Genomic DNA, 19,907 nt, shown 5'->3' with positions numbered 1-19,907 from the left:
GCTCTCAAGTAAGATTAGCGTATCTGTCTAGTCACATGTCTACCCTTGTAAAATAGGACTTCTAATCTATGTCTGCAAGGAGCCATTATCTCCAACAATTTTGTGAGAAGTCTCTGGGGAGGATCAGCCCCCAATCTCAACAGAAGATTAATTTTTATGACCTGTGCAAGTTTTGGAGTTGAACCTCCAAATTTTATATTTATTGTGCCTACTTTCCCTCGGCTTTAGAGAGCTATGTTTAATCGCAGTGGTCTAATTTCATAGTTGCCAATGACCTTTGTGTTCAATAAGCTTTGTGTTAGATAAGATCTTTGTAATAATCTTGATAGCTAACATTGACCTGGCATTTACTAAGTTCCATGTTCTTTTATAAAGGGCTTTTTTGTAATGTAACGTATTTCTAACAGCAACACATTTTATATAAGCAAAAAAGAACTGAGATGTAGACAGGTTTTCTGACTTGCCCATGATCATATGTTTAATAATGGACAAAACTGGGTTTCAAATTGAGGCAATCTGGCTAGGACCACTCATTACCACCAAGCTATACTGCCTCCTGTGCAACATGTTTTCAGTAGTTTCCTTAAATTTGTCATTCAGTTCTTTCCTTTCTTCCTTTATTCATTATTGTCATTCATTAATTACTTTTTTAACAAGTATGTGCTGTCCACCTACTGTGTCCCAGGCAGTAGCCCCTATTCAGGAAGGAACTCTGTCATGAGAAAACTGGATGGGCAAAAAATATACCATTAATGACTTCAGTCAAAGTTAAATTTAAGAGTTTTGGGCTGCTTTACCACCTGAAGCCACTACCACTTTCATGCTCAAGAAATTCTGAATTTTGTTTTATTCGTTTGCTTGTTTGTTTTTGATGTAAAAGTTTGTTCTTATGATATTGTTCTATCTTCTGGACAAGTAAGGTTGTTATTAGGGTACAAGACCTGAGCAACTTCTCTCTGGAATATAAACTTTATTGCTTGAAATGTTGTCTTGGGAATAGAATACATTGTGATAACCATATTCTACATAGTGCTACATAGAAAAATGAAGAGGACCATTTCATTCTCAAGTAATGACTGTCTTAGATAGTTACTGGTTTGACCTTTGACTCATCGTTCCATAAGAGTTTGATTGTAGGCAGATCTTCTGGTATTTTTTCATTTACTGCTATTGTACAATCATGGTAAATGCTATGTGCTTGTTTCTTGAAGTTCTGTTTAGGTTTTTGTTTGTTTTTGTTTTATTTCCAATTAAAAAAAAAAAAAAAAAAAAAAAAAAAAAAAAAAAAACTTGCTCCAAAATAATATCTGTCCAAAGGATTTCCAGGTAACTTACACTATTTTTTATTAGCCATTTTGTTGATATTCCATTGTAGATATAATGTTTCAAAAATAGCTGTGACAGTAATCCTTAACTGTTTTGAGTTTTAAAGCATAGTTTTGTTTTGCTTTTTTAAAGAACCTTCAACAGTAATAGGTCTCTCCTCTCTTATGTAAGGAAGACGTAATTAGTACTTCCAAGTTGAAACTGGAAATGAAAGAAAATGATTCATTTTATACTTTGCAAGCAAAATAACCCTGAAAAGGAGAATAAAGACAAAATCACTGAAGCCACCCTACAGAAACAATTATCTTGCTTCAACCCAAAAATATTTATTAATGCTCTCTTTCTGTCATTCCTTTCCACCTCCTCTTCCCTTTACTATCCTACATTCATATTCTTTGTATCTTCCCCCTCTTCTATTCTCCTCCCACAAAGGAAGTACAAATGATTTAGATTCTATGATGTACCAGCTGTACCATACTCTGCATATTTTTCTCTAAATATGCTATTCTTTCTAAAGCAATTTGTACCACTTCCTTCTGTCACTTCTTAGGAAAAATTCCACCATATATTATTCACTCGGAGTTCTGTAAGTAAACTGGTCTAAAATAAAACTCCATTAATTTCTTTAGATTTTCATGGCTGAATACTCACAATTCAGGAAGTCTCCTAGCAACTGCCCTCTACTGAGAGCACAGTCATTTTTTAAAGAGTTAGTAATAACAATAACTCTTCTAGTTTCTCAAGCAAAATAGCTATAATGTTGGGCATCACCTGAATCATACCATCTATATTGGGTACTTTTTCTCCCTGAAATTCTTCTTATATCTCCGAATTTAACATATCTATCTTAAAGGCCATCTTTTATCAACTCTTGCTTGGTACATCAGAAAAGCAAGCTTGTGAAGCAGTCTCTGAGCTCCCATAGAACCCCCTTTAAGGGTGTAATACCTCCCAAAAGCTGTTTATTAGGTAATAAGTATCATTAAAATGTTTTCCTTAAAATTCTGTTAAAATATATTTTCTATATATGTCCCCTTTATTCATAGCTCTGTCCCTTGAAAACAAGAAGGTGGAAGACTAATTCCTCTTCCACATATGTTTGAAAGAGCTATGTCTTTCCACTTTTCCACTTCTTAGTTTTTTAGGATGCTTTAGACCTTTTCTCTCCCTTCCAGTAAATTTTATCACACATTCATTTATCTTCTGTAAATAGATTACACTTATTACAAAATTTCTTTAGATTCCTTACAATCTTATTTCCCACTTTAAAAATTCCACGTAATAGTATAGCATCTGACCTTTGCAAATATTCTACTTTAAGAAACAGTTATTCTGTCTGTCACCTTTGCAATAAGCCTCTTGGTATTTTAAATAAGATGACTATAATGTCAGACCATTCTGATGTTTGATGGGTCAACCCAAATACATGGTATATGTTCTTTTTAGCAAAATTATATTTTTGAAAATTTCCTTGGCTACTTAGAATTTATTGTTCTCTAGAATTTGTTTTGTTTTTTAAATGGTAAAGTGAGAGTGACATCAGATTTTGTGGATTGTACCAGTGGTTTAGTTTTGTCGTCTCAGACAAAATAGATTCTCTTGGCCTTGAAATTCAGTGGTAGTCAGAGTTTAACAGCATAACAGATTTTTAAATTCTTTCATATATTTTCACATATTGGCTTTATTAAGCACTTCCAAGGTGATATACGTAGCCCAATATATTAGAAAAGTGTTAACTTCTTCCCCCTTTTCAACATAAACCGGAAATGTTGAATCCAGGATAATTCGATTGTCTTCTCTGCAGGGATAGCATTAGTTATTAGTTGTTAAAGCCCGTCGGCACATTGTAATTTAAGGTTTAAAATCTTAGCCTCTTCTTTCCATAAACCCTGCTTGACATTTAAAGAAAAAAGTTGTCAGTGAGAGAACTTTTATACCTTTTACAGAGAATTAGTTCTTGTGTTTTCTTTCCTTAAAGGGAAGTGGTAAGTGACAGGAAAAGTAACAGAGACATTGAAGTCAAGTGGAAAGACCTTGGACTCAGATGAGAAAGCTGGATTTCAGTCACAGGCACCTAGCACTGATTTTACCTAATCTGTCTTGGGCAAGTCACATCCATCTTTGGTCTTCTATTTTGGCCTCTATACCATAGTAGCATTATATTAGATTGGTATTTCCAAAAGTATGCTTTAAAATATTGTTCTCTTTTCTGTGTCACATGAATAGACTCTGTGGCCAAATACATTTGCTAAATTCTGCAACTTGTATCCCAATCCTCTTGTAGATTCTCAATGGATTTTAGCATATCAAAAATTCTATGAAGTCCTGCCGTCAAGTAAGCGATTTGATTTTGATTAACATATCTGTTTTATCATGGAATCTTCTTCTTAGAGTAATACTTAACAAATCACCTAAAACTAGTGTTTAGTGGAATATACTCGGGATGTGCTATGTGTGAGCATCTCTTATTTTTATTTGAAAATAAGTATCCTATAGTAAAGACATCAAATACTTTTAGGAAATATGAGTAGAAACAATGCAAGTTTCTGAATGAGTATTAGTTATGATGACTGAAATTATTGCTGTTTTTGGTAAATTTACGAAATTGCCTGATTTCATCCAAGTATCAATAAGAAAATCAAATTGAAGACATTGCGAATATGTAGAAATTATCTGAATAATGAATGGGATGTTAAAGCACATTCATTGGTTATACCAATCTTAGATATCTTAGAACCAAGACCTGTAACTCTCTGAACATGTCTCTTTCCTACCCACAACACATTGCTTTCATCTTGAAAAGATCTTTTGCCTACAACACCTCATTTATTCTTAACCACCATCTTTGAGAGGTAGTTAGGACAGTCATTACTGTTATTCTTATTTTTCAGAAGAGAAAGTTAGAACTCAGAGATGACAAAGGGATTTCCAACATGACATAACTAGTAAATTGTAAAAGTGGAGTCATACATAGATTTTGATGTCCTAAAGTTAAATTCCTTTCACTGGTTTTGTCAACATCTCTGATTCTTGATTTTGGGTTATATGTTTGAATCTCAAGGTAAGCTCTTGAACACTGTGAATACCCAATCCTCAGTCAGCCCTGAATAATCAAATCAGGATTTCTGGGGCAGGGATCATGCTTCATTTTATTTATTTTTTTTAGGTTTCCCAAATGATTTTAATGTGCAGCTAGATTAAGAACCACCATCCTACCTTGATCTAACCACACCCTAACCCATTCTGCTGCTACCACTGCATCTCCTAAGGACAACTTTGGTGGTAGTGCTCATTCTATCAAGCCAGTAGAGTATAATTTAGCAATTTCCTGCAATTGGCTAAAGAAAATTTAGAACAGTTCACTCTCAAAATTCTGTCCCCTGAGGTTAGACTCACTTCTGAAACAGCGGGATAAAACCTGGACAACTGTTTCTTGAACTCTCTTCTAATTTATCTCAAATGTAAGAAGTTATAATACAATGTAATTGCAATGACATATTTTATTTAAGGGTTAGAACTTCCTATGGCATTCTTTTTTATTTTGCTTATACTCAGTGTAATAGCCCTCTTTATAGAATTTGCTCTATAAGTATCATATGTTGCTGTCATTTTAAAATTATCTTAATAGCACACTCCATCAGTAAAACACAAAAGGTTGCCACTAATATATTTCTCTCCTCTAAATTACATATATATCACTATGCTAATATATTGTTCACGTTTTAAAACATATGAAAATGGAAAAAGAAATATAAATATCAATGTGATTAATATTAATAGAAATGTGAATGTTTTCCTCTTGTACCCAGTGGATTGCCCTAGGGTTCATATCATACTGTCCATTTTGGTGACCTCTGCTAGAGAAGAAATTTGAGTAAATCAAAATAACCATTCTTGCTTGCCCTCTCTCTTTATATGGAGTAAAAGGTTAAGAAATGAATTAATGATTAATGAAGGAAGAATAAAATCACAGTGATGGAGCTTTTACTGTGTACCTTATAAACTAATATGATCTGGTGCTAACATTCTGTACCAGCTTTTCATCCTCATATCCTGTGCCTGGAACAGAGCAAGTATCCAATAAATGTGTATTGTTGCTTGAATGACCTTCATTCTTATTGCTTTCCTCTCTGACTCAACACAAATATAAAATAGAATGCAACACAAATGCTTCATTCTTTCTATAAAATAGGGAATTTTGATTGCTTTTCCTTTGGTGTTCTGCAATCATTTTTTAAAAACTTAGCTTACTACTTCAACACTTATTAAGTGCCAAGTATTTATATTGCATCAGCTAGGGGAATAGAGATGCATATGATCTAATCAGTTGCCCTTGAGAAGGTCATTCTTGGAGGTGGGAAGTGGCACTATAGGAATAACTGTTTCACAATGTAGGGAGTGATGATTTCCACATAAAGAGCCCTGAATAGTAGCAAGATCAACAAAGCATGATGTCCGATTATGGCTGTTTGATTTCTATTTGTATGCTACTTTATATCATACAGAGTCTTTTCAACTTCATGGTATCATTCTTTTCTCATAAACACAAATCAACAAATAAATAAGTATAATTCCCATTTTACATGTAAGAAAATGAATTCTTAGTAAATATGTTAACTGACTTAAATTCATGAAACTAGGAAATAAACCAGATCCGATCTGATTCTACATTCGAAATTACTCTCACTGTATCAAGTTGCCTTCGTTTCTAGAAACAGCAAGGTTTAACATGTGACTATTATTTCTAGTCAATTTAAGTCTATTCACTGGGCTTGAGAAATTAACTTTCTTTTTTCCCATTCTGATTTTCATTACTCATGAGAAGATGCTAGGTGTGTCCCATAATGAGACCACTGTACTTAGCTTCTGTTCTTTCTTAAAGTTTTTGTTCTTTCTCATTTAGAGTTAATTTGGCTCTAACTATAGCATACATATTCATTTCTGAAAAGATGAAAAACAAGAAAATATTTATTATCCAAAGACAATCATTACTAACATGCCTTTTATTTATTAATAGTTATTATTTTGAATACCTTTTATTATAATAGTTAATTTCAGAGTACTATGGAGATTTTAATCCTTGGTTTATGCATATTTATGTTCATAGTATTGGCATTACTACATTGGATTGGTCTGCTTTGTAATTTATCTTACAACCTAATGATCAGCCACTTTGTTTCCTTTTTAAAAGTCAACTTTAGAATTTTCTTACCAATGATTCTGGAGTTCCACATTTCCTTGTACTATGTCTTAGGTAACCTTAATGTCTGTAATCACCTCCCAGTTCATCCCACCATACTGATATTCCTGCAAGAACATGGACAGGTCAGTATCTCTCCATCTCTATATTGCCCATTCCTCTTTATTATCATATTCTCATGCCCCCACACCTCCCACCTTCGTATTATCACATTTATGTTTGCTTACACACATTCAAATTCCCACAAAACTTGCCATGCCTCCTTGCAAGTCTCTTGGCGCCTCTTTCTTCAGCTGGTTTGCCTTCCTTTGTCTGCATCGTGTTCAAATTCAGTGCTCCCTCTTCTGTTTGAGAGAATGAGTCGTCTCACCTCCAGCCTTTCTTGGCCTCAGTCCACTTTCCTATTAGCAAACACACAGCCAGGCTGCACATATGTCCCCCTCTGTGTGTTGCACCCCACAGAGAGCACTTCAATCAAACTCTCATGATTTTTTTCCTTGAAACCAGGCCAGTTGCTCAGTGTTCACCATTATAGGCAGCTACTTGATGCAAATGAAAAAAAAAGAATAAAAAAAAATGACAAACAATGACAAGAGCAACTAGCCAATCAGTGTAATGTCCCTTCTCACTGCACACAATCAGCTCCAGCTGTAGGCCCTTTATCTTGAGAGTTCATAGGATAATGCACACACATAATTAACCCAAACAAACTCACTTTTGTGGAAAACATTTTGAAGACTTCAGCACAAAAGAGCACTTTTTGGTCCAAATCCGGTACTATTCTGAATTTTTAAAAAGACCACACAGAAGCTTCATCAGCAGCACCCTAATTAAACTCATCAGTTCACAGATGTTTATAAGAAAATGATCAGCGAAAATTTTCACCAAGAAATCCTGTTTACAGATGATGACAATAGTATTAGTGATAAGAGCTAACATCGAAAACTGTATTGTGCCTGTCACTTTATATAGGCCAACACATTTAAATCAATAGTCTTTTGAAGCAGTAACTGCTATCATTCCTGTTTTACAGATGTCAAAACTAAAGCTTACAAGGTTAAACAAGTCTCCCCAAATCACACAGCTAGGAAGCACCAGGGTCCAGGTTTCAGTATGCATGACTCAAAAGCATGTGCTTTTAATCACTACATTCTGTTGCCAATATCATAATACCACCTGTTCTGTGACTGAAATCTATGTAAATTTTTCAGTATTTCAGTCACCAAATAGAAACTGAGTGAACTACCACTATTTTAAACTACTATTATTATTCTCCCCAATATCCTCTTGCCCCATTTCTCACCACTACCTTTCCCTCAACTTCTGCTTTATGGTCTAAATATTTTCCTAGTGGTCAGAAGACTCTGTTAGCAAAGTCACTCTATGAAAATGCTGTTGAAGGAAATATTTTCTGGATCATTTCACTGCCCACCTTAAAAATGGCAAAATGTGCAATTTAATAAGCATTGACTACATTGACTACTCTTTCACTGATAATCTAATGAGCTGTGTACTTTCCGTACTCTGGGGAGAGAGAAAATAAGCCCTTGTCAGAAACAGAGCTTTGGTCTGTTGTAAGTGTCACTTATAATCTAATCCAGTTAGTTTCTAGCCTTTGGTTTTTATTTTTAATTATTATTGACTTCTCATTTCCCCTGTGTCATGGCACCAGATGCTGTTTCTTTTCTGTTCTCTCAGTAGAGATGATGTTTCTGTGGGCCACAGTCACCGTATTAAAAGCTGCCTTAGGCAATCTTTTTTTTTTTTTTTTTTTTTTAGAGGAAACAACCACTTTCATAAACATTTTAAACTGTAGACCATCACAAGTAAATGTTCATTATCGGCCAGGTACGGTGGCTCATGCCTGTAATCCCAGCACTTTGGGAGGCCGAGGTGGGTGGATCACCTGAGGTCAGGAGTTTGAGACCAGCCTGGCCAACATGGTGAAACTCTGTCTCTACTAAACATACAAAATTAGGTGGGAGTGGTGGCTCATGCCTGTAATCCCAGCTACTCAGGAGGCTGAGGCAGGAGAATTGCTTGAACCCGGGAGGCAGAGGTTGTAGTGACTGTGCCATTGCACTCCAGCTTGGGCAATAAGAGCAAAACTCCATCTCAAAAAAATAAAAAGAATAAAAAATAAGTCATTATCTAGGCACAAGTGGTAACTGCCCTAAAATAAGTGATTAATCAAATGTGTAAGAAGGTTTTGAAGAGACAGTGAGATCAGTGAGATATATTAAGCTGCTTTCCATTTTACTTATTTATTTTTTGACTGGTCAGTGTATTAAGATGATGCAATATACTCTAACCACTGGATTAAGTGGGAAATGTAATGATTCCTCAAGCTTTTATAATATTTTGGAATTTATTCTACTTTTACATGTAAACTCGAAAAGAAACCTTGTTCTCCTAAAGGGAGAAAGAACAGGTAATATGAGCCCTAGCTTTTAACGAATCAACATACAAATATAATCTCATTTTCATCTCTTAAGGAGGCTTGTGATCCAACTGATGGCTTTGACAACTGGAGGTAGTGTGACCTCTTTGTTGCAAGTTAATCTCTTTAAACAACAGTTTTTCTCATCCGTAAAATTTTCCTGATTAATAGTGTCTACCTCCTGGAGCTATTCTGATGATAAGTTATATGATTCATTTCAAAATATATGACATAGTACTCCTAAAATATATGACATGCAGGTATTAAATAAACATTAGTTATTATTATCATTTTGTTATTTCTGTATTATTACGGGCTGCCATTATCAACTGTGTTCTCCATACCTGAAGTTCCTCTACATTCTCCCTCTCTGCATGAGTCTATTCTTCTATCCATTCATTCCACAAACAATTGTGTATTATAAGAATGTGGGTTTCATGAAAGCAAGGACCTTGTCTATCTGGAAGAAGTAGTAAAACTGAGTGGTTAACAGTATGGTTTCTGGAGCCAAACTATCTAGCTTTGAATTCTGCCTCTGACACTTACCAGATCAATGACTTGGGGAAAGTTTCTTAACCTCTTGGAAACATACTTTTCTCATCTATAAAATAAGGTAATTATAATAGCTACCTCATAAGTTATTGTGAAGGTTTGATTGTGTTAATATATGTAAAATACTTTGAAATAGTGTGCCTGGCATGTAATATGGGCTATATAAGTGTTTGCTATGATTATTGATTATCATTTATATTATTTACCATATCTCTATTATCTGGCACAGAGCCCAACAAATAACAGGTATGCAGGAAACATTTGATCAGTGAATAAACAAATGCCAGACACTGAAATGAAAAAAGAAATAAGGGAATGTCTCTTATCTAGAAGAGAAATGTGAGAGGTGCTGGAGAAGCTTATGGCTTAGTGGAGAACTCACAGTCAGCATTCAAACACATCAGTCAGGTTCATTTCTCTCCGGTTCCACAGTCCCTGACCTGGGCTACATCACCAAGGATTAACTAGCACATGGAACTTATATAGCAACATGGAGCAAAATAATAAAGATTATGAATAGTAATACTGCGAAATATGGTATAGCTAAAGTGCTAGATAGTATAGATAATATGTACTATAGGAATTCAGTCCAATGCTTCTGGCACATTTAATTTTACATTATGCCATTGGAAAGTAATTAAACAATTTTGTCATTAAGGAAATAGTAGCCAAATAAATCCAAACTTATATGGTCAACTAATTTTTGACAAAGTAAATAAAAGAACATGATGAAGAAAGGCTAGTCTTTTCAATGAATGATACTGGGAAAATGGAATCTCCACATGCAAAAGAATGAAATTGGACTCTAATGCCATATACAAAAATCAGTTCAATTTGGCTGAAAGACCTAAATGTAAAATCTAAAACCATAAAATTTCTAGAAAAGAACATAAGGGAACAGTTTCCTTGACCTTGGCATTGGCAGTGTTGTTTTGGATATCACATTAAAAGCTCAGGCTACAAAAGCAAAAATAAATAGGACTACATTAACCTCAAAATCTTCTGCAAAGCAAAGGAAACAACAAAATGAAACAAATTGAGGGAAAAATCAGAAATCATGTATCTGATGATAGGTTAATAACCAAAATTTATAAAGAACTGATACAACTCAATAGTAGAAAAACAATTAACAGAATTTTAAAATGAACAAAGGACATGAATAGTTATTTCTCCAAAGAAGATACAAAAATGTCCAACAGGTATACAAAAAGGTGCCTAATAACACTAATCATCAAGGAAATGCAAATCTAAACTGCCATGAGATATCACTTCACAGCTGTTAGGATGGCTGTTATCAAAAAGATGAGAATAACAACTGTTGGTGAGGATGTGGAGAAAAAGGAGCACTTGTACACTGTTGACTGGGATGTAGACTGGTATAGCCATTATGGAAAGCAGTATGCAGGCTCCTAAATAAATTAAAAATAGATTTACCGTGTGACCCAGCAATCTCTGGTCTTGTTGTATACCCAAAGAAGATGAAATCACCACCTTGTAAAGATATCTGCACTCCCATGTTCAATGCAGCATTATTTACAATAGCCAAGATATGACAATGACCTACATGTCTGTCAGTGGATGAAAGGATAAAGAAAATGTGGTATATATGCACAATGAAATATTCAGCCTTAAAAAATGGGAGATCCTGCCATTTACCACAATATGGATAGACTTGGAGGACATTATGCTCAATGAAGTAAGCCAGAACAGAAGGAACAATATTGCGTGATCTCTCTTATATGTGGAATCTTAAAAAATAAGAGTCAAATATACAGATATAGAGGATAAAACAGTGGTTGCAGGGGGAGGTGGGAAAGGGGGAGATATAGGTGAAAGGATAAAAAGTAGCAGTTATGTAGGATGAACAAGTCTAGAGGTCTAATATGCAACATAAAGACTATAGTTAATAAAATTGTATTATATTAGGAATTCTGTGAAATAAGTAGATTTTAGCTGCTCTTGTCATACAAAATTGTAACTGTGATGATAGATATGTTAATTTGCTTCACTATAGTAACCATTTTATTATCTATATATGTGACATAACATCACGCTGTGAACCTGAAATATACACAATAAATTTTTTTTAATAGTAGCCAGATAAGAATAACCAAGGTATTTGAAATACTTGGTGAATTAATGTTTATTCTAATTTCCTCAAAGTTTAAGTCTTTTTAGAGAGATAATCTTAAAATCATTTCAGAGAAGTGGTCCAGAGACCCACTGTAATGGCACTGCCATGAAGTCAGAATTGGATTTGTATCACAGGCTTTTCCGTGCAATAAAGAAAGAGGCATTTCTGTTAACGCAATGACAATAGGGTACCCTTGAACTTGCTCACCTGAAAAGACCTGTGTTCCAAATAGACTCATATTAAATGACATTCTGATGAGAACGATTTTAAAGTAAAAAAAATCAAGGTTTGGCAAAGCTATAGGGAAATGAGGGCTCTCATACAGTGCTGGTATGAGGGTAAACTGGTTCATCTTTCCAGAGGGAAAGAGGTACTTTCACACTAGATATCAAAAGCCCTGATAATGTTCATACAGTTTGGTCCAGTAGTTTCACTTGTATGGGTAAATCTATATCAAAGAAATTATCAGAGTTCTGCACAAATATAGAAAAATAATTATTAGAACATTATTTATAGTTGTAAAAAATTAGGAGCAAACTAAGCATGCACTAGTAAGAGACTTGTTAGATCATTATACTGCAGTCATGTAACATAATGCTCTGCAGAAAACAAAAGTCATGTTGTTAAACTACATTGCTGTTACAAACAATTAGTCCCTCTAGTTTTAAAAAGCAGGTTCCAAAACAATGTGTATAATAAAGTCAAAATTGTTTAAGGAACTATATCTAAGTAGGGAGATTATGAATGATTTTTATTTTCTTCTTTTTTTTAAGTTTTCTTCCACGAACATGTGTTACTTTTGTATCATAGAAATTATAGCATAACAAAAAAGGCATTTGACTCCTTATTTTCCTTTCCACAAATACTATTCTGAATTCCATTGTAGTATATCACTTCCTCATTTAAAAAAGGCAGAAGCAACTTTCTTTTATAGCATCAATGATTGTACTTATCTGCTTTGACTAATGCATTTAATTCATCTGTTCTGTCAAAGATACCAGACAGTAATTATCACAATTTATAATTCCAGGAATCTTCTTGCCTGAATATTTTTCTTCTGCTGCATAGATTTAACTCTATTGTTGACTTTTTTTCCCCTTTTCAGGTAAACAACTACAGTTTAGAAGAAGTAACACATGAAGAGGCAGTAGCAATACTGAAGAACACATCAGAGGTAGTTTATTTAAAAGTTGGCAAACCCACTACCATTTATATGACTGATCCTTATGGTCCACCTGATATTACTCACTGTAAGTACCATTGTCATCTTCAAATAGCATACCAGACTTGCAAAACTGGAATTCTATAAAACTATTGACAAAGTGCTCTGCTTGTACCTTCCCTCTTGGTTAACTTCTGGAAATACTTCAGAGGGAGTATCCTAAGCTCCACTCCTATGTTGCCTTGCAGGCCCTTACCTACTGTTTGAAGGTGGGATATCCTAACGAGTTGGCATGCCCACCGTTATGGAAAGGCTTAATATTGAGGACAGTGTGATTACAGTAGTCTATGGGCAACACATTTTGAAAGGCTATTTCTCAAGCTCCTAAAGCATGATCACTGTCACGCCATCATATTCTTTCTTCCAACTTCATATCTCTGTAGTAGTAGACTAGAAAAGAGACTGGCAAATAGACCAGAGGTAGCTCTATGATTCTTCCTGAAAAAGGGGATCTTGCAATTGAATGGTGAAATCAAGATCGTCAATCACCATCATCATAGCTTTTACTTTACTTAACTTGTTATATTGGCAAGAAAGCTGGAAAAAATTATCAGTCACTATGGCAATAGAGGTGAGCTGGAAGTGAGACTTCTGGGGCAACAACTAACAACTAATGAGACACTATGCTGGAGTCCTCAAAAAATCCACTGTAGCCTAAGCCTCATGTGTTCTCCTCTTCTTAATAGGTCAACACGAATCTTAACTAAGTTTCTGTCTTTGAAGACTAGACTTAGAAGCAATTTACTTTGTTATGTAAATGTAAGGGACATTTGTGTCAACAGTAGTAAGCTTGCTCATTCTGAAATGTTGAAAGTCCATTTGTGAGACTGGAAACTTGGAACGTCTTCAGAACTGGCCATTAATTAGTACTATGGTCTCAAGCAAATTGTTTAACTTATCTCAGATTTACATGTTTCTCTTGAGAGAAATGTTAAGTGTTGAATAATTTTGTTTCTGGCCCATTGCATTAGCTATTGCTTTTCTTAATGATGATTCTGAAACAACTTACCTCCAAAATACGTATGTTTTCAAGCTGGCAGTAAATTGAGATCAGTCTTACCTTAGAATATGAAAGAGTTTTAGCTTTCAGAGCTTTTCAAAGTGGACAAATGTTGCAAAATCAGCCCTGATAGTCTGTGAGCCACTTCATAGAGGGCATATAAGGTTAATGTCAAAGAGACAAAAGGGAGAAAACCAAACTACCTAATAAACCTAAGAAATATGTACTGAGCAATTTCAGTATGTACAAGACACATTCTAAGGTAATATGTATGATACAGAGGAGATAGAATCATGGCCTTCAAAGAGCTTTGCTGGGAGGAAGGCTAACTCAGATATATAAATAGAAGCAATATTTGGCAGAATAAGAGGTATGTATATGCCATGGGAGAGGTAAATATAAATGTTAAATGTTATTTGGGAACTCAAAGAAAAGAGATATATCATTTGTCTTTGGAACATGAGAAAAATCTTTTTGCATAGGATGGCATTTCAGTTGCATCTTCAGAATGAGATTTCAACATCTGAGATGGGTTAGGTATGAGACACAAATTATAGGTAGATGGTACAGATGTCAGGAAGTACAGGCTATTGTTGAGGACAATAGGATATGTGTTGGGGGGATATTAAAATTGATTGATCTTGCAAGAATGGCAAAGAGGTGAGTTTATACTATATTAAATATATAACAACAACGGAGAACATTTAAGTAAAAGAATAGTGTGGTCAAGCTGAATTTCAGGAAGGTTTACCTCATCTCAACATATAAAATGGATTTGAGGAGAGAGAAAGAAGCAAGAGACCCAGTTAGGAGGTGTTTTCAGTCACCTAAAAGGGAGAAACATTAGGAAGGAGGAATAAAAAGGAAAGGCCAGAGTTCTTGGCCTTTGTGGGATGGGAATAGAGTATATTTTGGGAGAAAGTCTCATAGGAGAATCTGCTCCTTAGGAGGCTTTTGTTCGCAATGATTGGACATTAATTATGTGAAAACAATGTGAGCTCTGCAATTAGAAAGCTAACATTTTATTTCAATAGAAAATTAATCATTGTTCTGAAAATATGTGTGCTGGATCTCTTCTCCTGTTCTTCTGTTCTCCAAATTATACTAACTGGCATTACAGACTTAACTATTATTAAGTCTTTCCTATCCTAAAGGTTACCATGTGCTTGTATATATTAAATGCAAATAAACTGCAACTCCTCCCTCTTGGAGGACAAGAAAATCCTTGGCATGCAGCAAAGCCTTTCTGTTTTTAATACATTTTTTCTGAAGTATAGCATGACACATTGAATCACCCACATAACAGGTTTCTTTTCTCTTTTTCCCCCACCTCTTAGCTTATTCTCCACCAATGGAAAACCATCTACTCTCTGGCAACAATGGCACTTTAGAATATAAAACCTCCCTGCCACCCATCTCTCCAGGAAGGTACTCACCAATTCCAAAGCACATGCTTGTTGACGACGACTACACCAGGTCAGATATGCCTGTTGGTTAATTGAATTTGCTCTTATTACCAGAAATAAATCACATTTGCCTAACATGTCAGGTGTTGTTTTGGATGCTAACTAAAGCTTCTGGGTTCCATTCAACCTTATTGTAGTTTTGCCTCAAGTGCATTGTGTGTCATTGTCCTCTGATAAGCAGCAAAGTCACAAAATACTTGTGAATAAATAGTAAGATACACTTATACATCACTTTGCCATTTATTAAGACTTTCTATATCTGATCTCATTTAAGCTTTACAGCCATACTGTAAGATAAGTATTAATACTTGAGAAGAGAAGATAGTGCTGAGGTTCAAAAGGAAGGAAGTAGCATGCTAATATTATATATTTGGTTACTGGAATTCAATGGGTAAATTAATAATAAAGAAATGTAAATGTAAAAACTTTTTGTCTTTAGCTGGTCATTATATTTGGCAAAAGAATACAAAGATGATTAAGGAACAAAAATTTCCCCCAAACTCCCTCCAGAGTGACCTGTCCTGGGGTACCCAAGGTGACAACCTGACATAAACCTTTCATAACTTCTTCATGTTCTTACAAACATATACAAATGTATTTTCAGATATACGTGGAGCCTGACATTATTTTTATGAAATAAGTTTATATTTTATACATTGTTCCACAACTTTTCTCTATAAATAATAGTTTTATCAAAAATGAGATTACATGTACATGTGTGTGCTTAATTTCTATGTGTGTTTATATGTAAAGAATGATAGATGGATTATTTTGGTTTTTTACCCTGTCTGTCTAACTGAAGTCATTTGTCAGTCTTTCAAAAAGTAGAGACTTCCTGCCAGTTAGCTTTCCTCACTGGTGTATGTGCACGCTTTGATATTTCCATTCCTCGTATATCTTTTTAAATGATTAAGCATTTTCCATTTGTTTTGCAAGATCAGGTTTGCCGAAGTAGCTCTTTATATCTTTGGCCAAGGAATGGAATGTTTGGATGCTGGTAATGTGCATCCGTGGTGTAAATCAAGTACACGCTTCTTCCTGTGCTGAAATGTCTGATCTCTATGCTCTTAATTAAAATGAGGGCTGCAGCAAAGATAATCCTCATGGCTCTCTAAGGAATTCTGTAAATACAGGCACCTTTATCCACCAGAGTGATGATCTCTTTGCTCTCATCCTATTACTAATATTTGATATGATTTTAACTTAAAAATGTCATTTTATGTTACTAGGCCCTATGGGGCCTAGTGAGTTAACATTTATTCAAGCCCCTTCATAATCCAGACCCTTGCTAGCTGTTTTATACACTATCCATTTAATCCTCCCAAAACACACAGAAAAGGCTTTCACCTCCATTTTAGAGATGTAGAACATGAAGTTAAAAGAGGTTATGGAACTTGCTTATGGTCACATAGCTTTTATTAATAAGTAGAAAACTGAGTGCCCTAACAGCTTTCAAATCCTAAGAGAAAACATTTTAATTTTCTAAAATTAAAAATGAAAACCAAGTCATATAAAACTATGTTCATCATAGAAATAGGTGGCTAGAAAGGGACCTCAGAGTTTTGATGAGCTCTAAAAACAACTAGACCATAGTTGAAACCTACCTCTACCACTGACTAACTGTGTGACCAGGGGCAAGTCATTTAACCTCTGCAAGCTTCAGTTTTCTCATCTGTACAAGGGAATAGAAAGTGAGCCTATCTCAATAGGTTGTTGTAATGATTAAGTCACCTAATGAATGCAAAGAGCTTAGAACAGTGTCTGGCACTTTATAAGTACTCAATGAATGTTATCTATTTACAGTAACTATACTTACTATAATCTTAATCCACTTGAGATGTCACATGAAATATTTTTACAGTACACACGAGATATGTCTCAATATCTTAGATCCTGCCCCTGCCTCCTCCCCTGTTCCCCTAGAAGACAGTCTCACTAATATTTCCCTACAAAATCAGAATGGTTGGTGCCTGGCAAACTGTTAAAGTAAATTATATTAGTTCACACACATAAACATACAAATACACACCCCTCCACCACTCTCTTACCACTGTTGGTGTTCTCTCATAGGTGCTCCCTACTGTAGGCATTACCATGGGTCTCAGAGGTATTTGCTCAGAGGCAGATTCACTTTCTCATTCATAAATATTAATTGAGTACTTCCTATAAAACACTGGGCACTGCACTAGAGATGCACAATTGAATAAGAAAGAGCATCTAACAACTATCCAATTGGGGCAAAATATGTGTAAATCAATGGATTCCCCATGCCTATTCCCTAATTTATGCAGAACCCCTCCATGAAGTTTTCCACAAAGCCTAATTTATTAATTTTTTTCAAAATCTTGAGATTATATATTTGGTAATAAAAATGCCCTTTCTTTTGTAAAAGAATTGTGGCAATTATTTATTATGCTTTTACTTAGAAGAGAAAATTGGCAACTTTTGTTAGTCTTAATTTTAAAATGTTAAATATCTGTAAAATTCAAAAGTATGAGACTACTAGTAGAAGCAAACAAGCAAAACTAGGGTCATTTCTCTAAAGTGCCCTTATGTCGCACTAGCAGAGTTCCCTAACACCACAAGAGACACTTAGGAAATATTGCTAAATGAATATGAGTTTTACATGAATGCCATAGGACTAACCTATGGCATCAAAGAAAGTTTTAAAGAGGAAATGAGAGAGAGCGTGCCTAAGATGGCCAAATACGGACAGCTCCAGCCTCCAGCTCCCAGCATGAGTGACACAGAAGATGGGTGATTTCTGCATTTTCAACTGAGGTACTGGGTTCATCTCACTGGGGAGTGCCAGACAATCAGTGCTGGTCAGCTGGTGCAGCCTGACCAGCGAGAGCTGAAGCAGGGCAAGGCATTGCCTCACCTGGGAAGTGCAAGGGGAAGGGAATCCCTTTTCCTAGCCAAGGGAAACTGAGACACACAACACCTGGAAAATCGGGTAACTCCCACCCTAATACTGAGCTTTACCAAGGGTCTTAGCAAACGGCACACCAGTAGATTATATCCCACACCTCGCCCACAGGGTCCCACGCCCATGGAGCCTCCCTCATTGCTAGCACAGCAGTCTGAGATCTAACTGCAAGGCAGCAGCGAGGCTGGGGGAGGGGCGCCCGCCATTGCTGAGGCTTAAGTGGGTAAACAAAGTCGCCAGGAAGCTCGAATTGGGTGGAGCCCACTGCAGCTCAAGGAGGCCAGCCTGCCTCTGTAGACTCCTCCTCTGGGGACAGGGCATAGCTAAACAAAAAGCAGCAGAAACCTCAGCAGAGGTAAATGCCCCTGTCTGATAGCTTTGAAGAGAGCAGTGGATCTCCCAGCACAGAGGTTGAGATCTGAGAACAGACAGACTGCCTGCTCAAGTGGGTCCCTGACCCCTGAGTAGCCTAACTGGAAGACATCCCCCACTATGTGCAGACTGACACCTCACACCTCATACGGTGGGGTACACCCCTGAGACGAAGCTTCCAGAGCAAAAATCAGACAGCAACAATATTGTTCAGCAATATTCTATCTTCTGCAGCCTCCACTGCTGATACCCAGGCAAACAAGGTCTGGAGTGGACCTCAAGCAAACTTGAGCAGACCTACAGCTGACGGTCCTTACTGTTAGAAGGAAAACTAACAAATAGAAAGGACACCCACACCAAAACCCCATCAGTATATCACCATCATCAAAGACCAAAGGCAGATAAAACCACAAAGATGAGGAAAAAGCAGAGCAGAAAAGCTGTAAATTCAAAAAATCAGAGTGCATCTCCCCCTCCAAAGGAATGCAGCTCATCGCCAGCAACGGAACAAAGCTGGATGGAGAACGACTTTGACAAGCTGAGAGAAGAAGGCTTCAGTCAACCAAACTTCTCAGAGCTAAAAGAGGAACTACATAACCAGCGCAAAGAAACTAAAAACCTTGAAAAAAGAATTGATGAATGGATAACTAGAATAATCAATACAGAGAAGACCATAAAAGAACTGATAGAGATGAAAACCAAGACACGAGAAATATGTGACAAATGCACAAGCTTCAGTAACCAACTCAATCAACTGGAAGAAAATCAGTGATTGAAGATCAAATAAATGAAATGAAGCGAGAAGAGAAGTGTGGCCAAAAAAAGAGTAAAAAGAAATGAACAAAGCCTCCAAGAAGTATGGGATTATGTGAAAAGACCAAATCTACGTCTGACTGGTGTGCCTGAAAGTGACGGGGAAAATGGAACCAAGTTGTAAAACACTCTACAGGCTATCATCCAGGAGAACTTCCCCAACCTAGTAAGGCATGCCAACATCCAAATTCAGGAAATTCAGAGAATGCCACAAAGATACTCCTCAAGAAGAGCAATGCCAAGACACATAATTGTCAGATTCACCAAAGTTGAAATGAAGGAAAAAATCTTAAGGGCAGCCAGAGAGAAAGGTCGGGTTACACACAAACGGAAGCCCATTAGACTAACAGCAGATCTCTCAGCAGAAACTCTCCAAGCCAGAAGAGAGTGGGGGCCAATATTCAACATTCTTTTTTTTTTTTTTTTTTTTTTTTTTTTTTTTTTTTTTTTTTT

At 35.9% G+C, this 19,907-nt stretch overlaps 1 protein-coding gene across 6 annotated transcripts in view; it reads left to right on the top strand.

Moving 5' to 3' along the window:
* Window positions 1-19,907, top strand: part of DLG2 (discs large MAGUK scaffold protein 2) — a 2,095,027-nt gene that overhangs the window by 1,720,134 nt on the left and 354,986 nt on the right. For all 6 annotated transcript variants that reach the window (XM_017850883.1, XM_017850879.1, XM_017850882.1 and 3 more), the window contains 2 exons: window positions 12,758-12,902; window positions 15,212-15,350. In XM_017850883.1, coding sequence (XP_017706372.1) covers window positions 12,758-12,902; window positions 15,212-15,350 — 284 coding nt within the window. The remainder of the gene's footprint in view (window positions 1-12,757; window positions 12,903-15,211; window positions 15,351-19,907) is intronic.

Source organism: Rhinopithecus bieti, unplaced genomic scaffold, assembly GCF_001698545.2.
Source record: "Rhinopithecus bieti isolate Rb0 unplaced genomic scaffold, ASM169854v2 scaffold_30846, whole genome shotgun sequence".
In the NCBI taxonomy this organism is placed as follows: domain Eukaryota; kingdom Metazoa; phylum Chordata; class Mammalia; order Primates; family Cercopithecidae; genus Rhinopithecus; species Rhinopithecus bieti.
The sequence above is the reverse complement of the archived record's forward strand: the minus strand, read 5'-3'. Positions and strand labels throughout refer to the sequence as shown.